The sequence below is a fragment of the Ylistrum balloti genome, unplaced genomic scaffold, assembly GCF_031769215.1.
Source record: "Ylistrum balloti isolate Yb309-2 unplaced genomic scaffold, AGI_CSIRO_Ybal_v1 Utg370264, whole genome shotgun sequence".
NCBI classification, from domain to species: domain Eukaryota; kingdom Metazoa; phylum Mollusca; class Bivalvia; order Pectinida; family Pectinidae; genus Ylistrum; species Ylistrum balloti.
Window position 1 is genome coordinate 589,839 of NW_026782207.1, and position 15,143 is coordinate 604,981.

The 15,143-nt window shown below is 33.0% G+C and overlaps 1 protein-coding gene across 1 annotated transcript; it reads right to left on the minus strand.

Annotated features, from left to right (window-relative positions):
- Nucleotides 1–2,643: 2,643 nt before the first annotated feature.
- LOC132552625 (cholesterol 24-hydroxylase-like) lies at nucleotides 2,644–11,154 on the minus strand. The gene is made up of 14 exons (XM_060216814.1): nucleotides 10,967–11,154; nucleotides 10,094–10,171; nucleotides 9,694–9,775; nucleotides 9,382–9,455; nucleotides 8,796–8,882; nucleotides 8,055–8,193; nucleotides 7,421–7,534; nucleotides 6,651–6,807; nucleotides 6,312–6,377; nucleotides 5,560–5,632; nucleotides 4,926–5,121; nucleotides 4,143–4,234; nucleotides 3,929–3,998; nucleotides 2,644–3,572 (listed from the first exon to the last, which is right to left on the minus strand). The coding sequence occupies exons 1-14, from the start codon at nucleotides 11,095–11,097 to the stop codon at nucleotides 3,426–3,428; spliced, it is 1,506 nt and encodes a 501-aa protein (XP_060072797.1). The 5' UTR covers nucleotides 11,098–11,154; the 3' UTR covers nucleotides 2,644–3,425.
- Between the last annotated feature and the right edge of the window lie 3,989 nt (nucleotides 11,155–15,143).

Consider the following 15,143-nt stretch of genomic DNA (forward strand, 5'->3'; position numbering starts at 1 on the left):
ATTACGATGGCATTATTAGAGTGTTGAATGCCATCTATCTGGACTGTTGAATATAAGATCACTCCACAGCTAGAGTAGATATGCCACTTCTACCACCATTTGTTACAATATCCATATTTCAAAATTTAAAACTTGAACTGAGTTCGGAAGCAATTTCTAGGTATGGATGTTTGACGATTTTTACGTACTTCATTCAACAAAGCAGTCGAATGGTCTTAGAGTCACAATGGTGGTGTTACAGATTCAGATGTAAACCGTTACTTCTTTGAATTTCAGTTGGTTGATTTCTAAATATGTGCGTTAAAATTAATCATTAAAACCAATCACCTTGATTGCGAATGAAATTGCGGATTTACGAAACATTTGTTTCTTTACTCAACACTCATCTCTGGTGATGTATCTTCATACTTCCGGAAGCAAACACGTTAAATTGAACTAACATGTGGAACTATAACCATAATTACTGGAAATGTTGTTGTAATTGACAATGCAGAATCTATGCTATATAAACATGAACCAAGTTGTCCTTGGATTTTTTTAACAGGTAATACTCCACAGTGACTGTTCTGCTACAGGACCATTCTGAGTACTAACAGTCTTATTGTGATATTGTTTACTAGAGAAATGAAACTAATGTTATGTGGATTTTGGAGAACTCCAAAGAGATTTTGACCTATCATGAAACCCTCTTCTGATTTTTTTCCTTGGTGAGAATAGAATATTTGATATATTTTTACTATTGGTATAAAATAGGAGCAAACTTTGCCCAATCTCTTTGCTGACTCGTTTACGTTTATCATGCAAGTCTGGTTTTTTCGTATGGCTTTTCAAAACATCACAAATACCTTGCCACATTTATATTAAAGATCATATTCATCGCATGTATACACACCAGACCATTGGGAATTAAGGATACAAGGATCTTTTTTATTAACCGCTTATCTTGATATTTACCTGCATGGAAACCAACATTTATAGTTTTCAAGATTGGATGTCGACAACTGACAATAGTTTTCAAGATTGGATGTCGACAACTGACAAATAGATATACAACATAGGGTCTGTACAATCGCAGGTTAATGAAGATTAGTTGGGAAGTTTAGTGCTTGTTCTAATGAACCCATTCGAAAAGATTTTAGTCTCTTGTGTCAGATGACGTTGGACATGGTTAATGCTCGTTTGTATGTCATGTGTCTCTATTGTTGTTAACTGTTCTCATTTGGGAACGTGGCATTACTTATTCCATTCATCCAAGATAATGTTAACCTTACCCTCCCGAACATTTAGTATTCTTTAAAATTTTCTTGAGTCATCTATACATATTCCTTTTGTTCGTAATATGTGTTTATGTTATGTTGGTCGTTGACGTGGTCAGGACGACGTACAATCCATATTTCTGTTTGCAGGATATCAAGACTCCATTTTATGCAAGACATTTTTTATTTACGACTTATGTAGTTTTCAAATAAGAGAGCTACCGACGTAAGGGAAGTAACTTGTGGTTACATTATCTTTATAGTCAATGGTCGAAGAGGAGACAACTCTGATAGAACCTGGTGGATACCGCATTCATTTCAATGCTATCACTTTGACGACGGTTGTAGGGGTTTTCATAATTGTAAATCCCCTTTATTTTTATCTTTCCGTAGGGAGGCAAAATGATCACGTCAGTCCATCACTTTATGACTAATAGAATGTCACGGAATAGAACCAAGATAATTTTCTAACATACTTTATCAACAATTTTTAAGTTTTTGTGAAACCTATTTATTACACAACTATCATTATTCCATGAAATATGCACCGAGATTGATAACATTAGCAATTTGCGTCAAGGTTATGCTACATAAAATGATAACACTATCACATTGTGAGTAACGTTATAACATGTTATAACATGACATATCGTAGTTGATATTTTGGGGCCTATTCCTGTCATCATGATTTTCGTACAAGAAGTCAACTGACTGACAAGCTCGTAACACAAGGGTTCAAAAGATGCAGGTTGATGAAAATTATGGGGAAGTTTTATGGTCGCCATAGTGATCTCATTGAGAAATATTCTATTTCTTTGTGCGACATGAAGCTGAACGTATTTGATGCTCGTAAGTTTGCCTGCTGATTCCGTTGTTGTATACCTTGTTCTCATTTGAGAGCGTGACATAGTTTACTTGGATTGACCAAGGTTTACATGGCATGACGCTTGACGGAGCAGAAGACTCTTACTCTTTCGGAATATCTGATCTTATTCTCCCCGGTTTTTTAAGAGCCTTTGTGTAAAGCTTTCTTTTGTTAATTTTTAGCCTGAGTTATATCAAATTTGAGTTTATGACATGATAGTATTTTCTTGTTGCTTTTTAATAGCAACCTGAAATATTTAACTATTGATAAATGTAGCAGAATTATAATCAAAACGCCTCGTATTAGTGAGATATTTTTCCGAAGATTCCATTTGAACGCACTCCTCTTCCATGGAAAATCATTAAGCGATAATGCAAGACTCACTCAGGACGATATAAGCGTTTTCCTTATGGAGACATGTCCGTCTCTAGACATGTATTAACTAGTTATCAGACAGAGTGTAACTGTTATCTCATCCAGTCCTTATACGGTTTAACTTTACCAGGTACAAAGGAACTAAAATGCTGGATATATACTTTATTTACAGTCAAATATGAAATAAGTCAATTCATTATGACATTTCAAACAATGGAGTGAACTCCAAACTCCAACTTCAATTGATTCCTCATTTCTGACTCGTTTGATCAACCCCTCTATTGTCACTTTAATATCTACGATCCATTGAAAGGACACGATGGTACTTAATCACTTGTCATTGAAGGTTATCTAACCATCAGGTAATATGCCAACATGTTCCTGGTCTAACATAGTGATTAAATAAGTAATTGAATAAATGTGTCTGATAGTAATTGAAATCGATACACTGATACTCTGTATGATCTGGATATAAATACAATGATATACAGGTATATCTCTGTTTAAATACTGTCAGTTGTTTCAAACTTCACTATCAAGCAGATTACTTACATTATATCATATACTTGTGGAACTAATCACGTTCATTTAAAACAAATGAGTCTTATAAAAGTATATACTGGATTCAAATTTTGCAACAAATCAAACAAAACGTTTAAACATCTACTGAATAGCCTTCTATTATTGAAAGATACTTTAAACGTAATCAATTCAGCGCAGTGAAATTGAAGCGCATTATCTCTTTTCAGTAAGGTAGCATAATAATAAAAAGATTCCATCCACAAAATATGCTATATAATCAGTATACAGAAACTACAAGCAGGGCGATCATAATTTAGCGCAATACGTTCAACGCGAAAAGCGCTAAAAAATCTCTACAAAATACCATGGCAAGTTTGCTGAAGCATTTTCGTTGTTGGTTACTTCAGCTACTGCAATTTTCTGTGACGGAAGAAACATACGGCGCCATCTTTTAATTGTATAGTTAAATGGTCTATTATTTCACTGCTTTGACCGGGCTTCAAATCAAAGTCAAATTTCTGAATGATCTTGGCAATGGTGATTTTGACTTGTATCTGAAAAGGAAAAAAAAAATCATTTCCTATTACAGAAACATTTTATGTAGCATCAAAACTTGGGGCGGACAACATAAGTTTACAACAATGGCTAATATCTTTGTTTTATGAAATAACTTCAGATGTATAACCAAGATCATTTGTCAAGTACAAGATCTTTTGGTGGTTACAGGCTTCACAGTCCATTGTTTCGGAAATTTACAATATGCTTATTATTTAAGTTTGAGCGCGATGAACGGGAAAAGGTTAATTTCTTTGAAGAAAAAGGAGTATACCATAAAATAGAGTAACTTGTTTTTATTTCTTATCTTTAGGATACGGGTGGTATTTTTATATTCAGAGAATACATTGCATACCTCTGCAAACTTCTTCCCAATACAAGTATGAGGTCCAGCTGAAAATGGTGTGGATACATACTTGTTGACTCTAAAATAAATTAAAAGAGACACTGTATATCAAAACAAAATGTATATAAGGTATGATTATTCAGGAAGTCATTTAATGGCAACAAAAATTCAAAAAGTGTTACTACCTTTTCGAATTGTGTTACACAGCGTTTTATAAACTTACTCTTCTGGGCTGTCGCTGAGAAATCGTTCGGGTGAAAACGTTAACGGGTTTTTCACGTTTCGCTCTGATCTTGATGCACCGTAGAAACTAACCTGTAATGGAGCACTCGCAGTTAAGGCTAACCAATTCTGCAAAAGATATTTGTTCTCGCTCCCCTTATCTAATATTATATATTGAGATATAAACCAAGATTTACATACAACTATTCGTCATATTTTCAATGAATTAAAACATTATTTTCATGAAGTTGTCATGTTTTTCCCAAGAAACTAACTTTAATGCCAATTTCCGGTCTGCGTATAGGGCATGAGTATCCAAAACGACCAAATCAAGTTGTCAGAGTAGATAGGCTAGGGAGATGGGGTGAATGGATGGAGGTAGTGAGTATCGAGAAAAACAACTATTGGGGCTGTGACGCCATACTTAGAAACGTGGTACCATTTTAATTCCATCTCGGGGGATATTTTCAAAATACCCCAAATTCTTGATTGTAAAATACTCTCAAATATCTTTCTGAATGACTAAATCGTAACCCCGTTCGACTTCGTCTGTGTCATAATTTCAGTTGCAGGCGAAGAAGCAAGCCTTGTAGACGCAGCCATTTGTTGTTTTGTTGGCGATAAGCATAGAGGTGGAGGTGTTCCGAAAATTGAAAGAAAAAAACACCACGTTTACAAAGTTCATCTAGTATGCTTTACGACTTTTGTCTCCTATGTCCCTTCTGGCCATTAGAAAATTCACAAATACAATGAAAAAGGTAAATATTTATACAGTTATACTTACCAGCATATCGGTTCCAGCTGGTATAACGTGATCACCTAAACTGTAGTCATTCTTTGTCTCTCGATATGATGCTTTAGCTATAGGATAAAGTCGGAGTGTCTCCTTGAACACCATGTCTAGGTAGGGTAACTTCTCAAGCTCATTCAAAGTGATCACAGACATGGTACCAATATTTTCATCTATCTCTCTTTGTAGCCTTTTAAAGTAATATAAACAAAATTCATTGATAAACATTTCATAGTACGGTTCGTTGCCAACAAAGTAAAACTCGGTTGGAAAACGAAATATTGTCAATAGAATAGAAGTTCATATAACACAACTAGTTCAAGATTAGAGTGTAATGTTTCGATGACTCACGGTCACCTTCATCAGAAAAATGACCAGTGTGGAGAGTTCTATTGATATTACCAATTTGAAGACAATGTAAACAAAAACAAAATAATGACATAAACCTGGTTATGTTATGCTTCCCTGTTTCTAAGAATACATTTCGTAATTTGTGTTATTGCTGGTAAAAGATGATTTAAAACATTACTCCAATGAAATTCATTTTTATTTCCTTTCATTTGTTCTTCTTTATCATTGCCTAAGTACATGTGAAAGACTACCATATAAAATTAATGACGGATCTTACTTCTTATAACATTCTGGGTTCCTTCCGAGAAGAAACACTATGAAACTCATAGCGTTGGCAGATGTTTCCTGTCCTATATCATAACACAAAAGAATGAATTAAAAGTTGACAAATATCACTCCAACATTTTCCATATATTTTCAAAATTATTTTAGATGAAACGTCCAGAATAAACACTTTATTTGGGAAAATTAGTATATTTTCAATCAACTCTGTCTCGACACAAACGATACCTAAGGAGTATAGATAAATCTTATCATGATATTACATTAAACATCACTGAGATTACTTTACCTTATGCTTTCCGATTCTCGCAATCGGATGGTGAAATTGTGTTAATTTTTTCAATTTTTGCCCTTTAATTTCGGTCAGTATTGTATTATCGCGAAATGGCAGACAATATTCACAGAGACTAAAATCATATGTCCTTAATTTTATATTACATATGAAATGGAAATTTGATTAATTTGATCCAAGTGCGTTTTGTTTTCTTAACAAACGTTCTAATAACAAATAAAATCTTGGTTTAGAATACCACAAACTATTCACTTATGCACCATCCCCTAAAATATGTGTATCATATTCAGGGACCCATATGGTTCGACTGTTCTAAATTTAGAAACTTAAAGTCCATACAGTCTGGGTTTTTTTTCAAATTAGAAATATGGAGATGTCGACCTCCACATGAAATCTTTTATCCAATCAAAACACTGGAAAATATTGACATATCTAGTATTAGTTAACATATTTACCGGCAATTATAAATGTTACATAGTTGTCTAGCAAGATTTCGTCGGTGACGATGGATGGGTACTTTTCTGAAAGAAATAGAAAACATTTGACCTTTTCGAATTTTACAAAACCGTGTTTCTTCTTTTTACATAATTTGCTTGTGTTGAAAACGTTAAACCATTAAGTTATTCTCAATGCAATTGCTACAAAAGGCTTATTCCAATCAAGATAACTTATTTTTGGAATAGTGAAAAAAAGCTTTGTTCACTTTGTCGTGCCTGTCTTCTTTACAACCTTTTGCCTAGTCAGATAATTTTATAATGTATCTTTAAGCGACAGAGCACATTTCCCCCCAGTACCTTTAAGTTTCATGATGTACTCCAAGAGATCTTCGGGGAAATAACCGCCTTTGTCTTTCGCTACTCTCCTGTCTATCAGCTCTTGATTGGCGGTTTGTCTGATATAGCGTAAAGCGTCCAGTACATCTCGACGAAATCGCCATTTAAACGGATTTACCTAAACATTTAGTGTAAGTTATTTTAAAAGCATGACGGTAAGAGTAAGAGCTATATTCAAGATAAATGAAACATGTTTTTTTTTTTAATTTCTCTTATCATGATGCTAAATCAGTCAAGAAATCTACTACTTATTTCCAACTTTGGCAAACTGTAACTCAAGTTAATGCTTTTATACATAAGGAACATTTGCAGCACTTTCACTTGTTCATTATTGATTCGCATTATTGATCCTCTTCTTCCTAATCTAAATAGACAATATCCTATAATTACCTAATGAATTTCTCAGTATGTTCTTTTTTCCTTAAGAAATAATTCCCAGCAATATAAATTAAAATGAAATATATGTATTCTGTAAGGGATAAGGAAATCTTCATACGGTGTTAATTGATTTTTTGTTAGTGTTTCGACCACAACGTTTGCAAACTGTTTGAATAACATGACTGATAGTTCTCATAACCACTTTAATAATTTGTAATCTAAGATTCATTAACCAATACGTCAAAAATATTTATGAACATATTAAGATTCAAATCATTACCATTTAAAAATAAGACCTCAAATTTGTTGACAATTTAAATCGACCGATATAATAAAAAACGTGTTATGCATACAGCAACGAAAGGATCTTCCAGTTGCGCTGCAAATCCGGATAAAACTGTCTTAAATTTTTTGACAAAGGGATGATCCTCTTCACTCAATGGTCCCATGTCGACACTAAACGCAACCTGTAATAAGAGTCAGATTCTCTTAAATACCCGATATGTTTGTCATATACTACTCTTCCTGACAGAGTATGTCCCATTTGGCGATTATGACAAATATTTTGATCTTAAAGTCGTTTACTTTGTTGATCCTTTGATCACAAGAGACAGAAGCAGCTGTTTACGTTGAAAAGAAAAGTGTTTTCCTCCAACTGTCTATCACACAAAACTTCACTGTACTTTCGAACAACTACATTACATGCAAAATGATAATCACATTGAGTTGAGCTTTATTTCAGTTATATACTTTTTTTTAATTTTGTCGAAATACAATCTTTTTAACAATTGAAGACGTGTTATCTTAAAGCACAACCTTCTGTAATATATAACAATTTTGTATTACTTTTAATGTACTGTTTATAAATTAACAAAGAAAAATATTGATTACAATGTATCTGCCTTTGCACACAACGTGACTTTATCAGACAAACCTTACACCAAGTAAGATCTGTGTTGTTCTTATTATACTCTATTTCAGACAAACCTTGTATAACAGATGCATCGAAAGTTTGTTAAAAGAATGTAACATGTGTATCTCTGTCTTTCCGTCCGCTTGTGTTTCCATGTGCTCTATGAAGCGATCGGAATATTCATTGAAATCAGACGCAAATTTTCGAAGGTAGCTGAAAGTAGTGAGTAAAATGAATTATAACGACTGATAATTTCAGAAACGACAAGGATGACTTTTCACGTTTTAGGTTTTCTTAATACATTCTATCAAAATCAACAAAAACAGATCTGTCAATGTAATCATAATCCAAACTCAAAGTCAATAAAACAGAGAGAAGATTTACATTGAGACTGCTGAAAAACGTACATGAGAATAAGACCAGGTATTCCGGAAGAGTAAGCGTCTTCTGCTTCATCGATGACACCCGCCAAGTAAACCTTGGTCAATCCAAGAAAGTAATGTCATCAACCTGCATCTTTTGAAACACTGTGTCATGCGTTTGTCCGTCAGTTGATGACTTCTTACACGATTGTAATAATGCGAATAGGCACTAGAATAATATTGAACGTTGTTTTTTCATTGTTAAATAATTAATTAAATTAAGCAAAGTAAACATTTTCAGACGTCACCAAAATGTGCAATAATATAAAGCATAAACACTAAGTTCAATCGCCAGTCCGTATGTTCATCCGTCCTTTCAATTATTCATCTATACACCCATCAGAATATTTTTTTTTTTGGAGGGGGGGATTCAATACTAGAAACGTAACTTACTGTGGTTTGAACCAATTATCAAGATGCATTCGTTGTATTATCCACATTTTCCTATCAATCTGACTTTCAATTCCAAGTCCAATAAATCTGAAACAGGAAAAGCAGAGTGAGAAAAAAAACAATAAGGTCAAACATCAATCAATCAACAAAATGATGCAAACTCATATTTAAAAACGAATTAAAAACAGGGCAAAATTAGACCAAATTTACACTGGAAATCATGAAGAAGTACAAAGAAAATAAGACAAATGTGCATAGTATTACAGTATCCGCCGTGTTTTCTTCCATCGTGTAAATCTATATCAGTTTATATCAGTAACGTGATTATTGAAACCCAGTTGAAAGATTAAAGTTGGCCGAAGTAAACAGTAGCGAAACAGGATTCGAAGGCGCAACCCAAAACTTCGCAGTATTCGTTTATCTCAAAACAACGTCGTGTACAGTTTCATGGATTGGACTTTTATATGAATTTATAATTTCTGTAGCAAATAAATCTATCATCTTTCCGAGATATTGAAAATAATAACAATAATTAGAATAGGATATTTTTTCTCTTTTATTCCAAACAAAAATTTCTTTACGTTACCTTACACCAAACAGGTTGACAAGTCTTGAATACAGACGTTTGGATTTCTGGTGTTTTCCACTTACAAGAACATCCTAAAAAGGAATAAATTCTAGTGTATATAAATGAAACATGAAATCAACAGTTTTACTTCATCCATTTCGTTTGTTCTATTGTCATATCATCAGCCATATGCTGTCATACATATCACAGTTCCATAAGACATTATGGAAATCGAGAAAAAACAAACAAAACTCAAAAACATGAGAGTAGGTAGTTTTGATATGCAATTATAGGCATTTAACAAATAATTGTATGTATATGAAATTTTACCTTTATATATTCTGGATCTAAAACGATGACCAAAACTTGATGCCAGAGACAGATACGAAATATCAGCCCATGGGTTTTGGATCTGAAAATAAATTATGATTGCAATATTGTAACTTAACAAATGAGAATCGTATTTGGAAACATTTTTTTTTTCATTTAGAATGACACTGTAAACAATTATTAGAAAGAATGTATTTCCCAAGAGTAATTTATATATATATATAAATTCTTTTAGTAAAACAGTGTTAACGTTCTCTCATAAATTTTCGTGTGGCTAAATTTCCGTGGATTTCAATGGACAAATCTATAAATCTACTTGCATTAATTCAGCAGTTCGTTGACATATAAGTTCGTACATTAAGATTACCAACGGAATAAACAAAAACTTGTATTTACTTACACTTCAAGGAAGTAGTCATCTATGATACCGCCGGCAGCAATAGTTTTTGAGATAGATGGAATATGTCCACTCCAGAAACTGCATATGTAAGGTATATATCGTTAACAAGAAGCAGTTTACCTGTACCATTTAAAGAGTGAAGCATACTCATATTTCACATGCCATTTTTGCGACTACAGTTTGTAATACAGAGTAAATAATGTACTGCGAAATTCAATCTTGATGTTAATGATGTTCCATAAGCTTTTCATATAGTATTTTTCAAGCAATAGCGCCAACAAGGATATATTTACGGACGGTCGTACGGGCAAATTACGGACGTATTGCGATTGGATTGCTCTATGATATGACGATGACAGGTCAAAGATAGGGGAAAAGAAGCAATAATGGCGATGCGTCAATGCTTATATGGTTTTCACGAATTTTATTTTCTCCTTTTACAACTGTTTAATATTTTTTTATTACCCATGGAAAATCAGCAGGGAAAACAACAACAACAACTACTACTACAACAACAACAAAGACAACAACAACTACTACTGCAACAACAACAACAACAACAACAACAACAACAACAACAACAACAACTACAACAACAAAAACAACAACAACAACAAAAACAACACCAACAACAACAACAACAACTACTACAACAACAACAACAACTACTACAACAAAAACTACAACAACTACAACAACAAAAACAACAACAACAAAAACAACACCAACAACAACAACTACTACTACAACAACTACAACAACAAAAACAACAACAACAACAAAAACAACAACAAAACAAAAATATTGAGGAATGAGAAATTCTGTTTCAAAATGATAAAAAATTAATATCATGAACATATGCATCATACTGACCTGTCGCGTTTTGGGCCGGGAAGGTGGTCATATTTCTGATGTTGGCGATGAACATACCATGCCGCAGAAACAAATACAGAAATGAGAATAGCTAGTACAATCCCAAAGACATCCATCAATAGTAGACTCATCTTGAGAGCACAATGAAAGCGGACGGTGTCTGTACAAAGGCAGAGCTACAAAATATATCTCGGCCGTTTCAACTATTACATTTATATATATACGCTGTTTTATATGGTTTCGATTATCTGAATGCCAGCTGACTACTTATTCTGATAATGATTTAAGTAAAACCTGTTATATACGTGTGTGTATGTATCGCTACAGAAACACTTAACGCGACCGTACTACATAATGACCGAGGTGTCATATGACATAAACTTTAAGGGAACTTTAGAACGCATTAAGTTTTCATAGACAACTGTTATACGTTATACAGTTTTAATGAAAAATATGAAAGCCTCTGAAAGCTTTTAATTTGACTTATGATATCAAATTAAGAAGTATTCTTATTACATTTCGGAATCACCTTTGGTAGGATGTATAAAAGTAACAAGAGCAAATAACGCGGTCAAGGTCAAAAACTTCAACCAAAAATACGATTATATTTCTCATTGTATTTTACTGATGACGTCACGTCGGGAGTACATATGTAAATGAAAATATACCTAACAAATATGTAGCTGAGTTTATGGGAAATATATTCGAGTATTTTAAGGAATCTGACCGATTTTTTTTTTGCTATTTTTACTTCTAATGCTTAAATATCATTGCCCATTTACTTAAAATCTGTACTTAGATATGCTTAAAAGAATTGGCAAGCTATACTCTGCACCAACACCAAATGAGAAAAAAAAAATAAAATATCATATAAAGGAAGCTATATTTAGTGTGTTTGTGGTTTTTTCTTATCAATCTTTAGAATTTCGATTATCTATTAAGTCGATACCTCACTTGTTTTTATGAAAACTACTCTGTCAGCTGTCCATATCTTTTACGCAAATCGCTGTAGTTGTAACTAAAGAGTAATGTCAAAGAAACTGTGACCTAAAATGAGAAAAGAAGCATGGCGAGATTTGGCATCATACTGCAAGTCCAAGTCAATTGCCTGTTGGCTCACCTTGGAAGCCTATGTTTAGTATTGATTATTTTAAAGGGACTAAACTGTTAGATTTCGTTATTCTTTCCAATGGGTTTTATTATGCACAAGCATTGTAAAACTTGAAATTAGACTCTTCACAAATTTATTTTTAACACTCTCCGAGAGAAATTGATGAATGTTATAAGCTTCAAACTAACGCTAGTCGACACTCGCTGTTGTGTCTACTACACATCGCTGTTTTGATCGGAGATAGCCGAGTTCATCACGTGACCTTTTCGAGACTCGTTTTATTCCGCCGCTTTGATATGATTTCATACTATGTGTAATTATGTAATTAGCCAAAACTTAATTTGTAAAATGACCTATTGTTTCACGTTAAACGTGTGAAATCGAAATTAATTAATTATAATTAATCTAACTCTAACATTACAAGTGCAAAGACATTGTTTTCACTCTCCAAACGATAATGAAATGAATTAGTGTCTGGTTGCACATACTTCATTTTAATTTTTGACGTTAATAAAGCGTATTGAAAACTTTAAAATATCATAATTTACAGAAATTACACTATTTGTACCAGATATCTAAATTTCATAATGTTCATCAGTTATGAAAAAAATATCAACCCATTTAGTCCCTGTAAGCAGTGTTGATTTCGTAAAAATACGTGCCTTTAATCTTTAGTGTTTGTCCCAGCTGCATTGTGTGTTACGTGCCATATGCTCAGAATTGCAGGCATTTGGTGGGGGTTTTACATAATTTTTATCTGAAAGGTTAGGAAGCCACAAATGACACATCCTGTGGGTTGTAAAATAGGACAAGTACCAACCAGGGAGTTTTGGTAAACATGAAATATGATAGCGGAAGGTCATACAACAGATAACACAGTACCAAAACAACCTACAATGTGACCGTGTTGATTTCTGTTTACGTCTTTTAATTCATTCTTTTGTAAAGTGAAATGTAGAAAATATTTTAATCTTACGTCGCATGAAAAGTTTATTCGATTATAGAATAGAAGTTCTTATAATACAAACAGTGAATTTGAGTGTGACGTTCCGATGACTGCACGGCCATCTTAGACATTAGACAAATGACCAGAGTGGGGCGTACTAGTACTGACGTACGTAGTGTGCGAGACGGTACGGAATCGACCAGTTTTTCCGGCTGTACTATAATCGTACGTACACTAAGGTCGAAAATAGTGTGACGAGATGGTAAACAGATTATAGGCCAAGTAATACACCAGATGGTAACAATATTTTGTAGTCAAATCGTCTACTTTTTTTTAAAACTTGGTCATTGATATGCGAGACCTCGAAAGACCTAGCAGAACGTATATGCCTTTTCTATTGACATTACGAACCTGAAGGAAATGTTCTAAAATAGTGTACTCGACACTAATTTATAAAGGAGTAAATGATTATTCATATTTGAGAATGCGCATGTTGTTAGTAAACATAAAAACAACATCATTCTCAACGTTTTTGTGAAGCACCCCATTTTTATCGATAGTAGCAAAACAATGTCTGTGCGGCAAATTCAACATGTAATCAAGAAAAATTGAGCCATTACCTGTAAGTTACACTGGCAGTTTGCATGAATGGAAAGGTAACATTGTTCAAATACAAATAAATCAATTACAATGCAGTTAAACCAATTCGCTAATCATTATACATTATATATAAAAACAATTTTAACGACCACCTGTATACACAAACTTAATATCTTAACACAATATAGGGGCTTACATGAACCTCATCACGGGTCTGCGACGTTTCGTAAACATTGATATATAGTAATTAGTTTAATATGAAAAAGGCAATCAACAAAAACGGTTACTGATATTGAATGTTCAATATATGTCACATTATCTCTCTTATGTCTAATCTTTTTTCAGATGTGTTGTAGTTTTACCTTGAATGCTTGCATTACGAATGCATAGTTAAAGAATGTATCCAAATAGAGTGGAAATAATTTGCAAGGAAATAAACCCATGCATGTAGCCAAGAAAATGCTATCCATGCTATTTTATTGGCAAATCTGCTTAGCTTTCAGTTTGAGATCAGAAATATATTTAAGTCTGTAAAGTCATTCAACAGATATTGTGTGTTATTATATAATCTCTCAACGCAATATAATTGTTATATCTAAACAGAAGGATTATCCTGGTATGAATATACATCTTATATAAAATTTAACTTCTGATTGTCTCCCTTTGTCTTCCTCACGTTGTACAAACCATGGAACTAGATGACATAGTTCAACAAGTGTATTGGATTAGCAATGGATTTGTGGACAAAATAAATGACAAAGGATTCATTTATTATTTATTGTGTAATATAAATATTCAACTCAAACATGTTTTGTATACAAAAATATGGAAATGTTTGTATCACAGAATGACAAATTAACAGTTATTTATTAGTGTGAAAGACCATCAGTGATTGTATAATTTTGGCGTGCTACTTCAAAATTATGTATTTCTTGAAAATGAAATCTTAATTTTGCCGATATTAGTTTCAAAGATGTACGCTATTTTACTATTTCCTTTGAAAAAAAAAAGAAATTCAAACCAAGAAATTTGTTAAAATGTTTGCTGTTAAGGTACATTATAGCCGGAGGTCATTAATAACACTCTTAAACAATAATAACAGCAAATAAAAAGTTTTGTCTTTTGGGTTTTTTCTGATGTAAATAAACTGTTTTATCAATATTGAACCATAGACAAAATGATAACGAGTGTCTGTGGGTCTTTGATCGTGAATTTCTGTGGTTCGGTAAAGGAAAAAACATCATTTGAAAACGATGCAGTAAATTTCGTCTTAATAGCAATTCTTTTTAATTATTGTTCGTATCCAACTGTTAAAATAGGACAACGGAAGAAAAATCAAACATTTTCCAACTGGAAAACAGTTCACAAGTAACGATAGTATTTGTAAAAATGCATTCATGCAAATGTTTCTGTGTTGCAAGGCAATTATTTGAGACAGTTAATCAACAAATATACGGAGATCCATATTACTATGATTCAAAACACAATATTTTGTAAAGTAGCACAGATCAAATGATGTT

Excerpts from the sequence above, each read along its gene's own strand:
- LOC132552625 (XM_060216814.1), bottom strand. The coding sequence starts at position 11,097 with ATGAGTCTACTATTGATGGATGTCTTTGGGATTGTACTAGCTATTCTC. Across the intron at positions 8,194-8,795 it reads GATAATTGGTTCAAACCACA|CTACCTTCGAAAATTTGCGT; the intron begins GTAAGTTACGTT and ends CACTACTTTCAG. Across the intron at positions 6,378-6,650 it reads GTACATCATGAAACTTAAAG|AAAAGTACCCATCCATCGTC; the intron begins GTACTGGGGGGA and ends TATTTCTTTCAG.